The 22,995-nt window shown below is 39.5% G+C and overlaps 1 protein-coding gene across 1 annotated transcript; it reads right to left on the bottom strand.

Annotated features, from left to right (window-relative positions):
• Window positions 1-1,904: 1,904 nt before the first annotated feature.
• On the bottom strand, window positions 1,905-8,370 carry LOC139453215 (cytochrome P450 26A1-like). Its single transcript, XM_071234844.1, has 6 exons — window positions 8,294-8,370; window positions 6,283-6,487; window positions 5,379-5,876; window positions 4,462-4,692; window positions 2,895-3,074; window positions 1,905-2,258 (listed from the first exon to the last, which is right to left on the bottom strand). The coding sequence occupies exons 1-6, from the start codon at window positions 8,368-8,370 to the stop codon at window positions 1,905-1,907; spliced, it is 1,545 nt and encodes a 514-aa protein (XP_071090945.1).
• Between the last annotated feature and the right edge of the window lie 14,625 nt (window positions 8,371-22,995).

The raw sequence follows: 22,995 nt of genomic DNA, 5'->3' as shown, positions 1-22,995 counted from the left end.
TGACGGACAAAGCATGCAACTGGTGTCAGGGTAGGGTCATGTCAACAGACGTGGAGAAAGTTCGTCTAGGTACCGAATGTAATTGATACCCCTGAATGAAGTATTTCTCATTCTGATAGAAATTTCTCATTGTAGAAATTTCGGCGTAATAGACTCAGCATATCAAAGAACAGGGGGAAAAAGATAATTATGATTTATTAAGTTTTTTGTATTATCTAATATAAATAGTTGTGGGGACACCGGTACCTGCGGTTAACTAATCCCTTTGCCCGTTCCTCTTTTAATAGTGGTCTTGGGTTCCATCCCAAGGTGTCATACCAAAAAGACGTTAAAAGGTGTTACTTGTTGTTACCCTGCCTGTCGCTCTGCAATATTGAGGGGCTAAAACAAGGAGTGGTTGGCTCGGAGTCAGTATAATGTGTCTGAGTAGGGTATGTTAAAACTGCGGCATTGTACCTCAGGGTGCTAGCACTGTAAAACCTGCATTAGTCCAGACTGTTAGAAGCAGACAGACCATAGGCGGGTCGAGGATTTTGAAAAAGGGACATTACTGAACTTAGCTGAGACCGCAGTTAACATGTAAGGTGTCTGAAAAGGGGGGCGCGCACGCACGCACGCACGCACGCACGCATGCATGCATGCACGCACGCACACACTGCATGCACGTCGCTATATAAGTCGCTGTTAAAGTCCATGTCACACCACTTTCCATGTCAGTTTGTTTCTGTTCTGTAGTGATTGCACATCTAAAACAAAAGCCACAAGCACCGGGATTCGAACCCACGATCATTGGCCTGAGGGATGCAGCTCCCCGTAGCAAATTACGGCAACAAAGTCAACCGTATTTACCTATAAATGTATCGCGCAAAATAACAACCAAAGAGAATGTAATTTCATAATTTTATTACATAAATAAACATGATCTATTTCAAATCTAAAAACATTTTGATATGATTGATGTCATAATTTTATGACATAAATAAACATGATATATTTAAAAAATTGAACCCATTTCGAGATGAAAAATTCAATAAACATAATCAAGATTCAAAGGATGAAGAGCGTATGCGTGAACACACATTTCATTTCGGGACACACACTCCCGACGTTTGCTGCGAAGTTAGAATGTCATAGTAAGGTTGATTAATATCAGCGACATGATTTTGGGATTGAAACGTCACACGCGTTCCTTTCAGATATCAGATCGATGAAGTAAACAAATAACTGAAACAAAAACATGTTGCTAATGTTTGATTTGAATCATTTGCATGCTGAAAGATTTACCATTGGATTAGCATGTTCAAAGATGTTCTTTCAGCCGGTTTGTCCACAGGATATGGAACCATTTGCATAAATAGAAGTCTTGAACTTACAAAATTACAAACTGATATTATAGAACTGGTTGTCTGGAGATTTCTTTTTTAAGTATCCGAATCAACTCTTTATATTTTATATTGTGTGAACGGTTAGACATGGCAATGAGGCAAGTGTACCCGACTTGTAGCGACGAGCAAAACAATACCAAACGAATCTACCGATATCATAAGACAGGTAGGGAGAGTGCGTGAATGAGAGTGAGTAAATATGGTTTTACGCCGCTGTTATCATTATACCAGCAATATCACATCGGGGGACACCAGAAATTGGCTTCACACATTGTACCCATGTGGGGAATCGAGCCCGGGTCTTTGGCCCCACAAGAAAGGTAACGATTCCTTGTGCCACTTAAACCTTGAAGCCGATGTTCAGAGGCAAATAAGGACGGAATTTCAAGTTGGTCATTTGAGCCAGACAGGTTTGCCGCTGCCGTTCCTTCTGTTTGTGACATAAACTATCACTATGACGAACCGCAATCACAGAACCAGTCAAAAATGGAATTCAATAGTGTCTCGTTCACGTGCACCTTACCACGTGAAAGCACGCGGTCGTTTGTTTTTGGAAATTTGTGAAAAGTGAACAGGAAGTCCATCAACCGGATGCGGAACAGGAATATATTTCATTTTTGATGACTCGTTCAAAAGTCGCCACGTACAGTTTCTTGCCAGTTCAATGGCAAATATTTTGAGCATGAGTTTCGCAAGTTCCTTTCCAGCGCATGTTCGACTTCCGCCCCCAAAAGGAATGTAATGAAAGCGGTCATCGGAAACTGAATTCCATCTGTCGGGGTTAAATTTGTCACTTTCACTGAATATTTCTGTAAGTTCCTGTGTTTCGCGGATGCTGAAGGCGACCGTCCATCCTTTAGGTATTTGGTAGCCCTGAAATAAAATAAGATCAGCAATTAGTATACGAATTAGCAATTAATGCCACTTATGCCAGTGCTGCGTTATCACATTCTAGATACGACGATGAAGCACGAGTGTTTCGATCATTCGGCATTACTCGTCGTTGAAAAGAGGGATTTTAAAGCGAAACAGGATTTCAGTACCAAGCGTTGCAGAAAGTCGTAACATACGCTAAAATATTGCTATATGAGTAAGTGAATGTTGTTATATCTCAAGTCAGTAACATTCCTGATATATCACGATGACCTGTAAATAATCGAGTCTGGACCAGCCAAACCAGTGACTGAAAGCATGAACAAAGATCAACGCCATCGGGATGACAGCCAATCACCAAAATCACAAATACTGAACACTCAAATCCAATTTAGTCAAATCTGACAACATATAAGGTTGCTTGAGACCTATGCATAATGTTTGTCGGGCTTGGAACAAATGGATCGGTTTGTTAGGCTCTGTGACAGTGACATGGTTGATCATACCCCTGTGCGTGGAACGTTCCTCATAAAATCAGTCACTGGTTTGTCTGACCCAGATTCGAATATTTACAGGCCGTCGCCATATAGCTGAATATAGTCCGGCATTAAATGACAAACAAACAAAATGACTTACATCAATTTCAAATGTTTTGAGTGCTTTTCTGAATCCTCCCCCGATAGGTGGCGCTAGTCGAAGAACTTCTTTCACCACATTGGACACGTATTTTAGTTGACCTATTTTCTCCAGCGACAACTCCGTGTCATCCTCATCCAGACCGTGATCTCTTAGTTCCTCCGTTATCCGGTCAACAACCTGTCATCAAGACAATAATATATCAATATAAGGAATTATTACATGATGAACGACTGGTTCAAAACAGTATATCAGTTATTAAACGGCATGGTAGTTTAACGTCGAAGTTTGTTTGTTTGTTTGTTTGTTTGTTACTTTGCCGCACTCGGAAATAGTCCAGCTTTTAGACGGCGGTCTGTAAATAATCGCCCACAAACAAATTGGGATCGATGTTACTAGCTCGGGGCAAGCATTAACTGGTTTCTAACACTGTCCCCGGGTTACCTCTCTATTGCAAGTGTCTGTTGTCTTTTCTGAATTAATGAAAACCTCAACATGGGGTAATGACCCTTCTCTCTTTGACGTAACGCGAATGAATACCTCGGAAACAAAAGATTTTTCTGTTACGTATTTTCAGCGTACAGTTACGTCCACCAAAGACGTATATATCTATATACGTCTTTACGTCCACACATTACGCATTACGTATTAATCATGTATAACGGCACTAAGCCGTGACTATGGTGGTTGTGGGGTGCAAGGATGACCAGTTTGGCAACTGACTCAACCAGGCTCCGGGCGTTCGTTAAGACCCCCGGGCAAAGGGGTGAATGACCCGGGGTGATGGCGACATCGTTACGTCACAGAGTGCACGTTTGGAATTCCAGTCAGTCGGGCTTTCAGTATATCTTCTGTTAGTTCTCAAGGTTATTGAACCATTGTGCTCGCCGCTTGTCATAACATTTGCTTGTGTTGGGTCACTGTTGTGTAATGTCACAGCAAGAGTTCCCTGGGGAAGATTTGGGGCCTGTAGCGCGACTAGGTATTGTCAGTTGCGACGTACGGACTACATAAAGGTACAAGGACAATTGTAACGATTAGTGAACTAGGTTTGGGCTAACAAAATCAAATTGTATTCCAAATTATTTCTAACCAATTGTGCATGTGCATGACCCCCCCCCCCCCCCCCCCCCGTTCAAAAGGCTGTATCCTTTCATCATCATCATCATCATCATCATCATAATCATCATTATCAGTAGTAGTATGTTTGTTTGTTGCTTAACGCTGCACTCAGCAATATTACAGCTATATGACGGCGGTCTGTAGATAATCGAGTCTAGTAGTAGTAGTAGTAGTAGTAGTAGTAGTAGTAGTAGTAGTAGTAGTAGTAGTAGTAGTAGTTGAGAAAAAACCCAGTAGAGTTGCTGCTGTAGTGATACCAGTAATAGCAGTAGAGTGATATAAGTAAACACTATTCAGTATTGGAAGGAAAGCCCAATCCAGGCTCCAGATGCTAGTGGTACGGCAGTAGTAGAAGAAGTAGCAGTAGCAGCAAAGAAGCAGTAGTGGTAGTGGTAGTAGTAGTAGTAGTAGTAGTAGTAGTAGCAGTAGTAGTAGCTGCACTCACGTGTTTGTTCTTGGCGAGATGGAGCAGAAGGGATGACGCAGCACTAGCGCACGTGGCATGGCCAGCAAACAGAAGTTCAAGGCCGACGTCTTTCAGCTCCTCCAGCGTTAGTTTTTCCTCCCCGTCGATCCCCATCATGAGGGACAGGGCGTCGAAGCCGCTCCCCTCTTCCTTCCGTTGTTGAAGGCACTCCTCAATCTTAGACAACAGTTTGTGACGAGCGTTCAGACCCTGGAGAGAAACATCTTGGTGAAAACCAATATTCACGTATAAGTTTATGGTGCGTCACTGTCTCATATCTGACGAGTGGTTTGTTACAAAATTAGTGCTGCTGTCAAATCGGCCGATTGATTGTTTTGTTACTATTTGAAATGTCGGTATTAGAAAATAAACAGAGCTTCTGTGGTCCATTATTTGCACCTGTATAGACTGAACCTTGAATGATGCCACGTGAGGTATCCATAAGAATATAGAACCAGCAGCCTATGCCTGATGTATGCGGCTAAATGGATCGGGTGGTCTTGGTTGAAGCATGTCATTGCTTCCTAATTGCGTGGATAGATGTTCATGATGGCAATCACTTAAATGTCGGACAGGTTCAGACTCAGTTATTTACCGATTGCCGTCATATAGCTGTAACCCGTGAGGATCTGGGTTAGAATAGGTCTTCAGCAACCCATGTTTGCCATAAAGGGCAACTATGCTTGTCGTAAGAGTCGACTAACGGGTTCAGGTTGTCTGGCTCACTGACTTAGTTGATGCATATCATCGTTTCCCAATTGCCTGGATCGATGTTCATGATGTCAATCACTGAATTATCTGGTCCAGATTCAGTTATGTACAGGCTGCGTCATATAGCTGTAATATTGCTCAGCGCGGCGTTAAAGAACCAACAAACAAACAAACGAACTGTGTACCTTATTAAAGCCAGATCCTGGAACATTGAAGGGAAGGGAAAAGAGGCTGTCCATGAACTCCCCAAATGTTCCCAAGAGTTGCTGGTGCTCCTTCTCGCTGACCTTGAACCCCACCAGCACGCGACACGCGGTCTTGAATGTCATACTCTTGCATTCTGGGTACCCAAAGACGTATCCCTGCTGACACCACCTCTGGATGTAGGAACGGGTGACGTCTTGGACGGCGCCGACGTAAGACGACAGCGCTTTGTGACTGAAGGCCTTTAGGATGACCTTGCGACGGTGGCGGTGGGTGTCACCCATGGCGTGTGTAACTGTCCCCTCCCCCATGAGAGTGCGGACGCTCTTGGGCCAGTAGGCGGTCACCAGGGAGTGCTCTCCTAGTAGAATTTTCCGGATGTTTTTGGCTCCGACTACCCGGATGGTGGGGTTTCCCAGGATGTGTGTCTTGAAGACGTTCCCGTACGACTTGAGTCTCTGTTTGTAGAACTTGGCGCCCTGAAAAAGAGGAACATTGCGTTTATGATTGTTTATTTGTTGTTTAACGCCGCAGTCTGCAATATTCCAGCTATATGACGGCGGTCAGGAAATAATCGAATCAGACACACCAGTGACTGACATCATGAGCATCGATCCACGCAAATGACCTTCTCCGTCAACCCGATCCATTCAGTCTCCTCTTACGACAAGTACAGGATGCTAGGGACCTATGTTCTCACCCAGAATCCCCATGGGACCATGAGGTAAAAGTGTATCAAAATATATTTCCGACAAACCTCAAGGGAAAACAATATGTTTTTTAAATTGAGAAAATACACATTAAATGCATTATTCGAAGCGTTTTCGTTTAGAAAGCATAGTTACTATTTATTTTAACAGAAATTAAATCGAATTACAAGCCTACCATTAACACAAGATTGAGGGTTTCCCCAATGACCGGAAGTCCCATACTGCCTGGTGGAAGCGGAAGTTTGCAGGTCTGGTCTCGGCAGTTCACGTTGTAGATGTACCATAATTGCCAGGACGTAACCAGGAGGATCATGGGAAGTATCGATGGCATCAGCACAGACATAATAGCAAGCACACTTCTCTCACTCGGTTCCAACAAGCTGCAACATCGAACAGTTATAAATGAAATATAATTGATATTGTTTGTTTGTTTTATTTTAACGCCGCATTCAGCAATATTCCAGCTATATGGCGGCGGTCGGTAAATTATCAAATCTGGAACAGACAATACAGTGATTGATATCGTGAGCATCGTTCTACGCAATTGGGATACTATGACAACCATCAAGAAAATCAGCGAGCCTGACCACCTGATCCCGTTAGTCGCCTCTTACGACAAGCATAGTCACCTTTAACGGAAAGAATGAGTTGCTGAAGACCTTTTCAAACCCGGATCTTCACGAGTAAATAATTAGTTGTAATAAAGAATAATTAGTATCGATAATTATTAACTATTTATAATTATTATAAACAAACAAGGCAACATGTGCGTTTTAACTAACAGTATATTTGTCTTTCCATCCTTATCCACGAAACATCAGCTTGGCCAGTGCAAAGATCTGGCTCAGATGTGCGTGATGCGCACGCATGGCCCACGGAGACGCACCATTCCATGATGGGCATTATCAATGTGTAGCCGCTGTTTATACTAATCTGTGGCATATTAAGTACTTGATTATTAACTGTGACTTTACAGACAATGCAACAAATAATAAACAAATAATATCGGATTTTTTAACCCCTTCAATTACCAAAAACATCTTATAAGTATGCCGGTTGTCTTGTTTCTAGGGATATGATTAACCCATACCCAGCCTTAAAGCTAACAAGATATCAGTTTAATTGGCAGTATCATATGTTTGACCGGTGGACCGCACGTCCACGCGTAGGAGTGGTCGGTCTGAATGACCACGCTCCGCCCAGCACGCGACAACTTGACCTCTGTGTGTAACCGGTGTGACCCCAGACCTCACCTCATATGACCTTCTCCCTCGTTCACGCATGCGCAGCGCGGTCACGTGGTACATTTGCGTGTGCGCTAAAACCAGGTTGGACACTCCTTGTCGGTACAATAAGTGACAATTTAATTTTATAATATTCTAAATATCAAACTTATTACTTAAACTCAATGTCTTCATCTAAGTCCTTTTCCCATATTGATCTAGGAAATAAAAAATCACAGTCGTAATCATGTGTATATCGCTGACGAAGTTCCCACACTACATGATAGGCAAGTATCTTTAGAAATCAGGTATAGCATTTTAAAGATATTTGCTTGCTGCACTAACGTGTGAAACTATTTCATGGTTTTACATTAATAATAATAATAATAATTATAGTAATATTAATAATAATTTTAACATTTCTTAATAAAGAACCATTATTTGAAGCGGTCTTGTTTCTTTAAAAGGGTATGTTTTGGCTTCAAGGTAACAAGCCTACATTCGTCAAATTTGACATGTTTACGGACTTGACAAACATTTTCTTTTGACAACTGAAGAAGTATCGGTTTTGAGGAAGTACCGATTTCACTTTGCAACACGTATCCTAGTAGAGATCACACTTATACATTCACACCGGGCACACTTACAGAGGACATGAAGCATTTTGTGAATGGCTGCATATCAGTATTGAACATATACTTACACATATTTGTTACATTTCAAGAAAAAATGTGACACTCTATTGTTATGATTTATTGAGGGTTTTTTTTAAAACACAGTTACAAAAATATTCATTTGCACAAAAATGAAAAACTCAAAAAAATGTTTTGTCATTTACCTGTTTTTCTAAAGCCGGTTGCCGGTAAGTTAATTAAATAAAACTGAATACAATCTCAAACAACTATATCTATTAAAAGAAATGAATTAAAACGTTTGTCAACAATATTCGAATTAAACCCTTACCTTATTTCTCCATAATTAATTTCCTCTACGGTAAAGGCAACTTGTGAGAAGCTCGCATTGCTCTCGTAAACAGCCATGCTTGTTGCTTGTAAAAGCTCGTGTCTAGTAATGCAAGAAACAGGAGCAGCCGGTCTTATATCGCCCGGCGAGTCTCACGTAAACCAATTACTGACCTTGCATCGACGTAATCGCTGCCCCCGAGGTCACCAAGGTCAGGTGAAAGCAACGGTGAACATCGCTGCCCTTTTGTTCTTAGACTACGACCCCTGACCTTTACCTCCAAACATCGTTCTTTTCCATTGGAGGAGGTGGGTTCAGCCTAAACATGTTGTTCCCGACCCCCCGTGGTCCCCCATCCCTGTCACGTGGTTTGACGAGGGAGGGGTCCCATCTGTCTGCCATGCCCTGGTCAGGGCAAGCCTTAGGTCAAATTTAAATCTGACGCAATTAATTTGAATTTGTGGAGAGGTTCCATGATTAACCAGCGTTGGTAATTTGACAAGCGAAAGCAGCACTTGCTTGGCCTTATGGGGACATTTGGCTTGGAGTGAGCTTTGCTAATTCAAATGAGATTTCATTATAGTTAAACAATTGCGTGTTAACCCCCCCCCCCCAAAAAAAAAACAAACAAAAAAACAACACAAAAACAACAAACAAAACAACAACAAAAAACAAAAACAACAAACAAACAACAAAACAGCAACAACAAACAACGACAGTAATTATGCATTGAGAAGCGATGGAAGAAGATTCGAGGGTCCCAAATCTTCATAATGTTCATCACATTTCCATCATATTTATAATCGTTCAAATATCACTATAATTTAAATACCAAATTAAACTTCTATACAGTAATAGGTAATTTATTCACTGTTAATAATTTTATGACACAGTGTTCGAGTATTGACTTGAAGGGAAATGGACTAAAGAGAGTATCGAAGGATTCTATACGGTTTTCACTTTTAGGGTGATGCCCAAAAACTTCGCTCAAAACGAGATTTGAGGTACAATGCGTGCCCAGGCAAACCATTCATCAGACGCAATTCTACATCCGGTTTTAAAATATTATATTGATTATGAAACTAAGCACATATAGTGTTTTCCGTAAATTCTAAATGTCAAATGCTTTGCATTCTTTGCATTAACAGTTCAACTTTGTTTTTACCAAAACTATGCATAAAGAAGAGCCTTTCGAAAAAAAGAAGAAGGAAAGGTTAAGTCAATTTGATTAATGTCCACACAGAATTATTATATCATTATCATTTTTTCACATAGTTAAACTAAAGACAGACGCCATGTCTATATAGGCTTAACGCACGGACCCGGAAGTACCAGCGCAAGAACTTTCCGCGTCACCGAGTACCGATCCCAGTCCGAGACTCCCTGCATTTCCATGACCCGTATTTCACCTTCTGATACAATGGCGCGGGGGGATAAAACCTCAGTTTGTATTGATGGGATTAGTTTGGGCTGGGTGTGAATCTATTGACAGCTCGTCTTTAGATATAGTAAATAACTACCTCGTCTCGCAACACGTGTCCGTACAACGACAAAAATACTAATTATTGTAGAAATATTGAATACAATTGCTCCTTTGTAACCTGAACTTCGAACCTTGCGTAAGAAGTGAAACTTTGAACATGTATGTCTGAACAGAAAACATGTTTCTGGGGATCATTTTAAAAAGTATCATTTTCACTGAAACACGAGATTGGTCATTTTTCAAGTTCATCGTTGTGTATTGTGTAGTAGTCTCCGTTTCAGTCTTGTGTGTGACTTCATGACCACATGTATCTGTTCTAGAGGACAATCTGGAAAGTGTCTCATTCATTGTTTTTTGCAGGAAGCTCCTGTTGAGTTGATCGGGTGGACACAATGGCCAGCGTATCTCGACGATGAATATCTGTGTTCACACTATCCTCCACTGGGTGCCGTTGTACCAAACAACCTTAGCGTTACGACTGTCGTAAGCCAATGTGAAGGTATGGGAGTTACGATCACCATAGCGCTACGACTGTCGTAAGCCTACGTGAAGGTATGGGAGTTACGATCACCATAGCGCTACGACTGTCGTAAGCCTATGTGAAGCTATGGGAGTTACGATCACCTTAGCGCTACGATCGCTTTGTACAACGGCACACTGGTCCAGCTGGCCCACTTGCACGAAGCGATCTTAGCGCTAAGACTATCGTAAGCCTATATTAACGTATGGGAGTTACGGTCATCTTAACGCTAAGATCGTTTTGTGCAAGTGGGCCATGTTCCAATAAGGGCGCGAGTCAGACCGCACTGACACGCCATGTAGATGCCATAATACACTGTAGACCTATCACGAGGGAAATACGGTTTGATGTACCCCCTGTGTGGCCGGGTGCCCCTAGCCGACATGAATAAATACTACAACACATTCATTTTAATTTCACCATATTTATCAGTTACCACATTTTGAGAGAAACGGAGATGTGATGAACACCGTTTGTTTCGTCGCCATATTGCCGTAGCTTGTACCGAGACCGGTATTTGTTGAAAACACCAAACTTCTACCCTCAGATATACCATGACTTCAATCTGTAATGTGAAGGCGTGATAGTGTAGAGATTCAGTTCAATTCTATTCGGTGGTGGGCAAAACTCATCGTCATTTGTCTGCTATTGATCATAAGAGATTCTGGAGTTCCCCGCCGTGATATTGCTGGAATATTGCTAAAAGCGGCGTAACACAATACTCACTCACTCACTCACTATCATAAGAGAATGGAGTTGTGATACATTAGATGATCGAAGATTACTATAAATGATAATATTAATACATGTACTTTCCTTTCAATATGAAGTGAGTGAGTGAGGTTAACGCTGCTTTGAACAGGGTTTCAGTTCTATTCAACCGTGTCGGGTTGATGTGGGAGGAAAGCCTTGAGTGATGCAGGTCTGAGACGTTATACCACTTTGGTGAAGACCAACATAGTCCTCGCCATTTGAAACAGAATCTCGAAATATCGCGATTATTAATTTACGAAGATAGTTGCATGTGAAATCAAACCATTGCGGCTATATGGAATGTTAGTTAGTTATGACAAAAATTGTAAAGTGCGCTTGTCTGGAAATATCCAGGCCGCTAGCGATAAACATCACTGTGTTTGGATCATGTGGTTACAATCCGTGTGAGGGTCGACAGTCAGGTAACTACAAGCGGTCACACTACATGTTCCATCTGTTTAACCATGATCGGTGCCTGTTTAAAATCATTTTAATCCAGTTAAGTTACTTCTTTATACACCACGCATCTTTGGTTGTTCTATAGTCTGAGGGGCGGTCGGGTAGCCTGATGGTTAAAGCGTTCGCTCGTCACGCCGACGACCCGGGTTCGATTCCCGACATGGGTACAATGTGTGAAGCCCATTTCCGGTGTCCCCCGCCGTGTGATATTGCTGGAATATTGCCAAAAGCGGCGTAAAACCATACTCACTCACTCACTCTATAGTCTGATGCATATCTTGTACTTAAACACAGCAGAATCCTTGTCGGTTGGTTGGTTTGTTGTTTAACGCCGCACTCAGCAATATTCCAGCTATATGACGGCGGTCTGTAAATAATCGAGTCTGGACCAGACAATCCAGTGATAAATATCATGAACATCGATCCACGGAATTGGGATCGATGACATGCATCAACCAAGTCAGCGAGCCTGACCACCCGATCCCGTTAGTCGCCTCATACGACAAGCATAGTCGCCTTTTACGACAAGCATGGGTTGCTGAAGACCTATTCTACCCCGGATCTTCAAGGGTCCAATCCTTGTCGGGAAAGGCGATTAAGTAGTTACCGACTATGATCCTCGGTTTGTCAGCACCACACTCGCTTTAAAATGGTTCCCGATTTTAAACCCCCAGGACTTGTCACACTTTAGGATTTCCTCCAACATTGAACTGACACACAGTGGTATGACAAATATACTTATCAAAGCGGCCTTGAACCTACCTTTCACATCTCACATGACGGCCTATTACATCGCCATGCCCCGAGTATGTAACAACGGTTTGTGTGGGCCAACACGTGTCAGCTTACTGGCGTCGTGTTACATACTGTATTGCTGACTATAGCATAAAACCACACTCACTGAGAAACTATTCCACGGTGACAAATTTCATCTTTCATTTCCATCAAATGAGGATTCTCGAATTTCGAGGAGTGTACGAAATCCAAATCATTTAATTCAACATTCTGAGTGGCAAAGTTAATGCCATGGCAGTTCATGTTTAATTTAATTTTTAATGCATTGAATTTTTAATTAGAATTTTATTTTGTATTAAAATTTTAGGTTAAAAATTCATTTTATTAAAATTTTAAATTAGAATTTTTGTTTTTAATTAGAATGAGGACTTTAAAGTTTGAAGTTTACATTACTATCATTATAATTGAGTTATATTTATCGATATGACCGTAGTGATCGGCAGCTCTATTCCTAAGCCGATCCATCTGTGGCGGAACACGACAGGGTCGGCGATAGAGTCGGCGTGGGGGTCACTGGAGTGGTGAGGGTCAGCGATGACGTCGTCATGAGGCCACAGTGAAACGCTGAGAGGGCACAGATCCACATTCAGTCTCAACACAGGGAATGACGTTTGACCTAACAGAGTTCAACAATCAGTAGTCATCTATCAGTATATTCATCATTTCCATGTTGGTGTTTCCGCTTTTGAACATTGTTTAAAAGGATAGACACAAGAAATAGTTAATGGTAATCATCAAGTCAATCTAAAAGACTGGAAGACCTAACGTATCACGTGGGATGGAATATAATTCCCTTTCTGTACACGTCAGAGTTAAACATATCCCCCAAACCAAACAAGTACTTAATTAAACATTAAACACAGCCTACAAAAAAATCCCGCTTAATGGCCACCAAAACGAAAATGTAAAATACATAAACATGTTAATATTCGTTTAAAATATTTCCTATTTTTCAATCTCCATACGTATGTTATTCAAAGGGTTAGTATGATAACATTGTTGTCGTCCTCTGATGTCCCAGTTCTGAAATAATTATCAGAATACATTAAAGATGCCATAAATCTCCGATCTTCACAATTGTAAATATTTGCTCTTCCACACATGTTCAAAATATCTTTATTGAACGTACTTGCGCCTTATATTGCAGCAGTTAAACTTTCCAAGTTTCCCAGTAATTTAAGACTTGACTTTATACACGAAAACGAAAAAATGTATTGCCATTCCAAAGCACAGGAGTCGTTAGGCAGACATCGTAAAGGTTTTGTTTTGGTCGAGTGAACGCACAAATCATGGACTACCTTTCATCGCCCCGAACACATCTGAAATTTGAACAGACCTGTATCTTGGAGCATGTTACTTTCGCATTGCTTTTACAGTCATTTATATATTTGTATGCAAAAACAATAGGTACTATTTTAAGGTGAAGGGGTGCTATTATAGATTTTTTCAAAACGCAATCTAGCAAGGAAAAACTGGCATAGATATTACTCGATCAGGAGTAGGAAAATCATATCGCCAGTTGAAACACAAAAGATAACAATTCTTTCCTTATGTGAACGCTAACTCTTTCGCCCTGTGTGTGCGTGTGCGTGCGTATGTGCGCGTTCGTGTGTCTGTCCCGCATCTGCCATTGGCGTTTAAATGTGTTACATTTCATTACATCCAACAACCATTTATGATCCAATACTTAAGTTAAGTATATACAATATAGTTCCTAAGGCTTATTCATAGTTAGACGCGGTCAGCATTGAAAAGGTGCTGTCGAACATGACCATATTTGGAGTAAGCTTCATCAGCAATGGTATGTGGTGCACGCGAGGTGAAGGGACGAAGTTTGTACGTGTTACTGGTGGTGTAACTTATCTCGCCTTACCTAGCCTTATCTTATAAAGCGCCTGGGGGACGGCTCTAACGTCACAGTGGTCAATCAGATATCAGAGGTGACGTATGTCATACAACTGATTACATACACAACGTTTGATCCTTACCCAACTTACATAATGTTGCACACGGTGTGCTAAACATGATGTGCACAGAAAGTGATGACGTCAAGAAAACGCGATGCTCGTCAAAGGTAATGTCATTCAGGGGCACAACCGGGAATAGTTTTATTTTATAAGTTGCCATCGTCATGCTTGTAATGGGACGTCAAATTATGTAAAGTGTTACTCAACCACTGATTTTACCGACTTCGTTGCTGACGTCAATAATTTCATTTATACAATTTTACTTCATAGTTGACGAGGAATGTTAATGTGCAGATATTTGCGAAGTATCATTGTGTAGGAAAGTCAGGCATGTTCAATGGCGGAAAGCTAGACCTTTTTTCTGTCCTACACTTGTAAAATTTGGTCCTCTGACATGATGAATCCCATACGTTTGTACAAAATTATTCAAAACCTGTTATTTTTATCTTCAAGAGAATCTCTAAATGTGAGCAAATATTTCACCTAGATAAGTTAATACAAAAACATAAAAAAATCAATCGTTTGACTTCAGTCAACAGAATGTATTTACCTGATTTTTGTTCAATTGAGGGGAACACGACCATGGCCATATCAGTAAACCAAATAAACATGTTTATCTGCGCATTTATTTTCGTCATTATTTAAAATGTCATTTAGTTTCTGTGTGGAAATTGATTTTCTGTCGAAACGAAGCAGCTTTTAAAGGTAGGTGTGGTTTGTTAAAAATAGATATTTTTTCAATCTAGTTTTCTTAATTTAAAGGATACTTTACGATACACTTAAAACCGTATCGGCTGACGGACGCCAAACTATAGTTTAAGTACTCAACTTTTCACAGTGACATTTCTGTAAATCAAGAAATAAGAGAAATGTCCTAACGAAAAGTTGAGTCTTATTTGCCGTAAATGTTTATGTGCAATGGCCGCCCTTCTCGGTGTTTGAGGCTTCTTTGCCTTGTTAATGAGAGTCTGATTAAGTTTCTGGTTATTCAGGCCTTTGTCTGGTGACCTTTTGCCCTCTTGCTTGCCCGAGGCTATGCTGCAATCGTTACGACGTGAGTTGTCTGACACGGTAATTGAATAGCTAAGCTCTTAGATTACACATAATCATCTATTCCTTAAATCTTCAGAGGGTTTGGATCCTTGGGTTTTTTACATCTGTCAATGATTTTTGGTCCTGATATAATGTATTCATCAAAATATGAACAATGAATTCGTTCTTGGTTTGTACATGTTTAGTTCTTAACTTGGGATGTGTGTTCAGCTGACCGTGCCGAAGTATGCAGTGTTAGTGTCGATATCCTGGATGAGTAGTCATGACGACACTTACAGTGTCGATTACATCACTTGCTGAATCTTACACTGACAAAGGAGGGATAGTGATAACATATATATCTGTTAATCTTCTGGAAAAACATATTAGTGGTTGTAATATTTATAAAATATATGTACCACATTCATTTTGACCCGTCGATTTACAAATTATTCGGGTTTAGACATCTATATGTACGTTGTTTTACTATGTTTGCCGTTTTTACAATCATTATACTTGCATTTACGATATCTAAACATGAAAAGGATTTATATGAACATTTAAGTATCAAGTAGTTTTGTGTCTGAACTATTAAATTCCATTTATAGTTCTCTGTATTGTTAGGAACTTTCCATTTGAGACCAAAATGGCCACGTTCTGGTGGTCACGAGTGGTCAGTTCAGTGTTCCACGCGTGGCCTGAGAATGACCTGATGAAGGTCAGAGGCTGGCCAGAGAGGCCGCATCAGGGGAGAAGGGATGGTCAGTGGACAATACTTCATCTGGACACTGGTCATTTCCTGGGCGCATGGTCTTTCCTGTAGAGATCCCCGTTTCCACCTTGCGCGCGGACCTCACTGAAGACAAGACTTGTCGCAACCTCTTCGCGCGGACGTCAGTGTAGACTACCATTGTCTATTCGGCCTCGTTTGATCTGAGCGGCTAAATTTGTTCTGCTAATTAAAATTATCACTCGAATTTACAGAACCCTTTGAGGCAGATGGGACGGCTGACATTTGTTATACCATGGTCGGTATTTGAACTTTCTCCCTTCTTGATCATCCTATCTTCACTTCTACCTCTGCCAAAGTGCCACGGTGTACCTCGCTACCCCCAAGATCACCACACTCATCCCGATATATGTTATATCTTCTGAAAGTGTGCGTGGATAATATCAAATATCAAATTGATAAACACTGATAAGGATCTAACTTAGAATAGGGTCATTTAACAAGTAAGGGGCCAGCCATTTGATCATCTGAAAAATAGAATTGGCTCTAGTAAATATATGAAAAAATAATTTTACACACCAAAACTAATTGTTCGTTGGACATGCTGGGAATGTTAATAAAATAAAATTATGAGAGAAATAATTGTACGCAGGAAGCGAAACCTATTCATATTCTGTCTCTAGCAATAACCCCAGTACTCCCCCTACCCAACACCTACTCAATTGTGTGGTGTACTAATGCATGGACTCCTGTGGGTATACGTTGGCAATTAAGCATTTTGACATGATTGTACACACCCTAAAGAAAAACATTCCACTGTGACAGACATACTACATCCATACATGTATATCTACACATTTACCCATGCTTTGATTGGTTACCAGTAAAAATGATAAACAACAGAATCACAAACCTTAATCCATCAATCACACCACCCGAGTATACTTCTTGAAATAAAGACGCATGTTGTTTCTAAGGTTGTCATTGGGTAGAGTTTGAGTCAGTGAGAGTGTATTTAAAAAGAAAAGTTGTGTTTTCAATCCAACTTTTTTCAGCTTACAAACAATAAAAGATAAATAATTCTTCCCAAATAGTCGTATTTATGCAACACTGTCCCTTCATATGACGACTGAATCTCTTGTTTTTAAGCGTGTAAACCCGAACTAATATACAATACTGACAGAGAATGAGTGTAATGAGTGTAAGTGACATCTCACATATGTGTGTTTATTCCTATTTGTGTATTAACATATAATTACTGTTCACCTTCGACATTGACACGTGCTCTAACGCCCATCATCGATGTAAAACGGCCACCATTGATAATACACGACAATAGTCTCAGCGAAACGCTTTACTGAGCGAGTGCGGATAAAACCATAAGCCATTCTTTCGGGGCGCGACCCTTCCACAATGGTGAACTGTAACCTTACGCAATTGACCCAGGTCAAGGGTCACAGGTTATCCCATGGGTGCAGGGTATACGGGCAGGGCAGGAGCTTAATTGGTGGGAGGGGGTGTGGGCAAGTGACATTGATGCATTTTATCCACTTCGTAAACATTCCTTTAAACATTATGTTAATTGAACTTTCACTCACACTTGAACTCGGCAATTCTACAACTACAAAGGGGTGTTTTTGCATGGCAAGAGTCTGGTCGGCTTGTTTTATTTTGAAAGCAAACTACTTGCGGAGACAGATTAAACTCTTTCTGGTTTTAATCAACAGTGGATGAAATTGAATATAGTTAACTATTTTAATAAAACAAAATACTATATAATTTTATGTGAGCTGTGAGCAGGAAATATACAATATATTTTTATCTGTAAGCAGGAAAACCGTTAAAGCGAACAATGATGGATTGTCATCTCGAACCTATTTCGATTAATGGTTGATTTAAGGGCTACACATCTTTAGTGGTTTTCTGCTGATCATTTAACTTGGGTACGTCAAAATAACTTTGTTTTAATCTTATTTGGCGTAAAGTCATTTTGCCATGTCGTTTTAATGGTAAAAGTAATGCAAAAGATCATGAAAAACAATTCTTACTGTGCGTGTATACCCGTAACTCACCTTAACATCATGTAACCATTATGTGTGTGGGCCTTTGGCCTTGAATACTATAAACGGAATAGAAAGTTCAGGATGTATAATATTATTACAGTAACACCAGACTAACAACTCGTCTCCGAAATGACAATATTTTACAGAAAATAACTGTTGCTAATTTATTTTAATAAAAAAGAATAGATAAAGAGTCAAGAGATTTTCTTCATTTTCGGATAAACTGAAGCTGCAGTAATCTAGACTTGCCTACTATTATAGACTTGCATAGGGTGTTTTGGATATATTTGTTTCAGTACATGTGTTTAACGTTAGGGAAGTTTGTCCCCTTTGTGAATAGGTTAAGAGTGACCGGAGAGTTTATTCATTACAAAACATTATATATTTATTTAAACAGTTAACAGTCACGTTTTATTGAGAGTTTTGTAGTTATTTCATAATTCATTTTTCTAAAAAACGATATTAAAGATAGAAAGGTCTGGCAAATAAAGACTCGTTTTAACTTTTTACTTAATATTTTCCTATTGCTACTTTTGGTCGAATCACGAAACCTAAAGCATCTAAAGGTAGGGCGTATTATGTTGTTAATAATATTTGTCACATATAAAGTCTTTGATAGGCATTTAGAAGTATATATATTTATAAACTCCATGTACGTAGTCAGCATTTACCTGATGAAGGGGCAAGAAGTAGCTCTGAAACGTCGTGACAAAGAAGAAAAGAAGTTGTTTTCCTCAGAAAGTGTCATGCATCCTTCTCATACAAAGCATTTATTTTTCTTCTTTCGTTAACACAAGGTCAAAACGTTAAGAGCCAGTTTTATCTAATAAAACTGACAATTTGCAAAATGGATTAAATAATGAAAATTATCATAAGTATGCACTGATTGTGAGTGTATATTATATGAACATCGATTTCGGCTCAAATCTGTGAAACCGCCGATTTTGAATGTTAAGAAAACGTTTTCTTAGATTGCTGCATGAGCATTGACCAGGCTGATTTTCGTGTGTTTTAATGTATATATTTTACTAGATATCTTAAAAAATTAGGTTGCAGTTTAAGACCAGTAGACTAAGAATCAGCCTGAGCTTAAAAGATACATCGTGGATTTTAAACGATATATCGATATTTTCCCAGCAACCTTTGCTAATCGTAAGAGGCGACTGAGTGTTTCGGGTGGTCAGGCCCGCGGACTTGGTTGATGCATGTTATCGTATCCCACCTACTGATGTCAATCACTGGATTGTCTGTTCCAGACTCGATTATTTACAGACTGACGCCATATAGGTGGTGCTGAGCACGGCTTAACACACTGTATGATAGTTATTCGTGTACTATACTACTTTTGGTTGTTTTTTTTGTTGTTGTTTTTTTTGGGGGGGGATAAACCATGACCAATAATTTGTAACATCTTTTGCTATTTCAAACTTGAAAGCCAAATGACAATTAAATCATCAAAGGACTTCTTCATTTCTCTCAAAATAGTTCTGGAATAGAATTCTTCAAAGTTCTTCATTTGCCTTACATCACGCAATATCATAGACTAACATTTAGTCTCTTAAATCTTATATTACACAATATCCTTCTTGACTCTAAAAATAAAAAAAATTCCCTATGCTGATTTCAGAATAGAGCTAGCTTGAGCTAGCTAGACATGCTTTTGTATGCATTTCTAGATTATTATTTTTTTTCATAAAATAAATATATTCCACGGTCATGGCGCAGGACTAGCAATATCACAACGGTAATACATGTACTTGTGACGATGCTCATTTCGACGTACACTTGACATTTTATGTGCGCTTCTTACGTTGCCTCCACTCTTAATCAGTGCATTCTTCCGTGATTATTTTAACGAGTAAAGAAGTTGGCCTTTAAAGCCATATAATAATGGATTGATTAAGTCTATAGTCCTATTAATGAAGAAGTGTTTGTAATGCAGACGAATCACCTATAAATATGTTTTAGGGCATTATGCTAGTGATGACGCTAACTGTCTTAAAATGCAGTCTCAATTAAGTTTATAAGCGCGTGTGTCTCTTCACCTTGTGAAGGGTTCCACTGTCAGAGCATCGAGTCTCTTCAAAACCATTTAGCGATGAGTGGGAAACTTAAATGGCAGTTTACCGTTTAGCAGTTACCACCTAAACCACCAAACCGATTAAATGGTGGCATTTTGTCATCGGGTTAAGGGAGAGACTCAAAATACAATATTTATAGTGCGATTAACACCGGGGCCATTTTCATGACATTAAACAAATACATTTCAACATGCGATGAACACACAACCTCCCTTATTAAATGATAAATCAATTCATTAAACAAAGACATTTTACAATTCATATATCATATTCAGACCAAGATTGTTTCCTAACCCTAAAAGATTGCGATAATAGTGGTTTTATAAAACTATTTTTGAAAAGATGTTTATATCGTTGACACATTGAATGCTTGGATAGACATAATAATTTAATAAAGGGGTTATTTATATTTATTCCGAAAGACCTTAAATATTATCTACTAAAAATAAACACGTTGAAACGTATTCATGAAGTTGGTTGTTCGTCGAGGGTGCATAATACCTGAAGAAAGAATTGGATTGATATTTATATATCTAGTCAATTAAACATTAAATGTTATTTTTCAACAGGTAAGCATATTTTTACCGGCTATGAAGTCGGTTGTTTGTTGTCGGGTTTAAATACCCGTATGGTGGGGTTGGTTTTAATACCCGTATGATGGGATGGGTTTGTTGAATATACAGGTTTGTTGTATCTGTAAAATACTGTATACTGTTCTAGTGACACACGGTTCACCCCCGGGGGCAGGTTCACGACCCCGGCGTTACCCCTGTCTACCCTTAAGTGACCCCACACCTACCCGATATACACATCCCGTAAACAAAAACACACCGCCCTTGAAATCATTGAGAGCTTATATTCGAGAAACTGGCATCCAAACATGTTTTGAATCGTTGTAGTATTTTTACCAAAAACACGATCCATGCTTCGTTGCTCGAAATATTGCCCTTGTTGATTTTATTGTGTTTATACAGTTTTATACAGTGATGCAGTTTGTTTTCCAGACATACACATGGCTATTCATTGCTAAAACTCTTGTCATTTCATTCGTCGAGTTGCGTAGGCATTTTATCTTTAATTCTACGCGATCATGAAACACTTTTTAATTCCCGTTTTATTGATTTTCCAAAAGCCTTCGATTCTGTCATAAGAGTAAAGCTTTGGTATGTATTGAAAAAGAATGGTTTGTTACAAAATGGATAAAGTGTTAGATCAGTGTACCAATATGTGAAGGCCTGGGTGCGGACATCGACAATTGTAAATACAGAAGAGTTTTAATGACCTTTAGGAGTACGACAAGGTTGTGCTCTTAGTCCGTGTCGTTCTCATTTTTCATTAAAATGTTCCTTCTTTATAATATTATGCTGATGATGTTGTTCTGTTTTCGGATACTGTAAATGGACTCCAAAAACAAAATAATCGATATTTTAGAGAATTGTTGTGAAACATGGCCTCTTCAAGTGAATTTAGACAAAACAAGGATACTGTATTTAAAAAAAAATGAAGGCAAACTTTCTCAAACAGAAAAGTGGATTTACAAGCTTGCTTTATCGTCGTGGAACTATCTTGGTAACTATGCTATTTTCTGAAAGTTTCACTTGGCAAGCATCAGGAAACAATCTGCCTCTTAAAGCTAAGAAGGTTCTCATAACCGTTCAGCGCAGTTACTTTATTTCGTAATCTTTGACTCTAAAATCTTGCCAATTCTGTTGTATGGCTCTGAGGTTCGGGGTATTCAAAAGGTATACATGTATTGAGAAAATCCAGTTTTAAGCAAGTAAATGTTTTCTAGGCATCCGAAATTCAACACCTTGTTATATTGTACTATTTGTTGTTGGTGGTTTTTTGTTTAACGCCGCACTCAGCAATATTCCAGCTATATTGTACTAGGGAACGAGGAATATATACATATTGTCATTAAAACGTTGTAACTTATAGTGGTTATAACTCCATGCGTCCCTAGCGTACCAGCATTAACCATATCTGGTTGAAGATGCAAGTGATTCTAAAAATAAACATAACTGGGCCACATCAATTCAAATTACACTGTTTCAATAGGGCCTTGGATATGCATGGATTCGACAGGGAGTTGGGAATGTTACAGTTGTGCAACAAAGATGTAAAGATGTTTTTAACAAGAAAGGACTAGAAATATTCAAAATGGAAAAATGTACGCATCGTATTCACGGTAGAAGCAACATTTTATATGTGAGAATTATGTGAGAGAGTTCTGTGGATACACACTTTCCTTATTACAGTGTATGCAACATGTGCACCACATGCTTGACATCGGTGTTAGTATCTACACTGAAACGTCGCAATCATTGTAATAAAGAAGTTGTATATCCACAGAATTATCTCCCTTGTTCATCATACCGGCGTCTAAATGCCACTTAAAGAAGTATTTGACCTCTGTAAATATAAGAAACTTAAGAATATCATTGTCGCAATTTCGATGTGGTTATTGTGATTTAATGTTTTACAAAAAAATCTATTTCAAGCCACTCGGAACCAAATTTGTAGAATGTGTGACAGGAATACTATTGAAGATGAAAATCATGTCCTTTTCATCAGTACAGATTACAGAGATCTACTGAATCATTATATTCCATCTTAATATACGTCCTGTCCATCAAGTAACACATTTTGTATGCTTATAAAAAAAATAAGGGGGCACGGGTGGCCCAGTCGTCTAAGGCGCCGCGATTCGCTGTGCCGAGTTGCGTCCCTTTGGCACGCCAGAAACCAACGGATGTGGGTTCGTATCCTGGTTCACCCCGATTATGTTTCTAGGTTTGTCAGCACCATACCCGTGCTCG

The sequence above is a fragment of the Haliotis cracherodii genome, unplaced genomic scaffold, assembly GCF_022045235.1.
Source record: "Haliotis cracherodii isolate W230 unplaced genomic scaffold, xgHalCrac1.p SCAF_9, whole genome shotgun sequence".
Lineage (NCBI taxonomy): Eukaryota > Metazoa > Mollusca > Gastropoda > Lepetellida > Haliotidae > Haliotis > Haliotis cracherodii.
Note: the sequence above shows the minus strand (reverse complement) of the source record. Positions and strands in the feature narration are given on the sequence as shown.

Bases quoted from the DNA above. Each gene is read 5' to 3' on its own strand.
- LOC139453215 (XM_071234844.1), bottom strand. From the start codon at position 8,370: ATGGCTGTTTACGAGAGCAATGCGAGCTTCTCACAAGTTGCCTTTACC. The intron at 5,877-6,282 runs GTAGGCTTGTAA...CCTCTTTTTCAG, and splicing joins CCCTCAATCTTGTGTTAATG to GGCGCCAAGTTCTACAAACA. The intron at 4,693-5,378 runs GTACACAGTTCG...GTTTCTCTCCAG, and splicing joins CAGGATCTGGCTTTAATAAG to GGTCTGAACGCTCGTCACAA.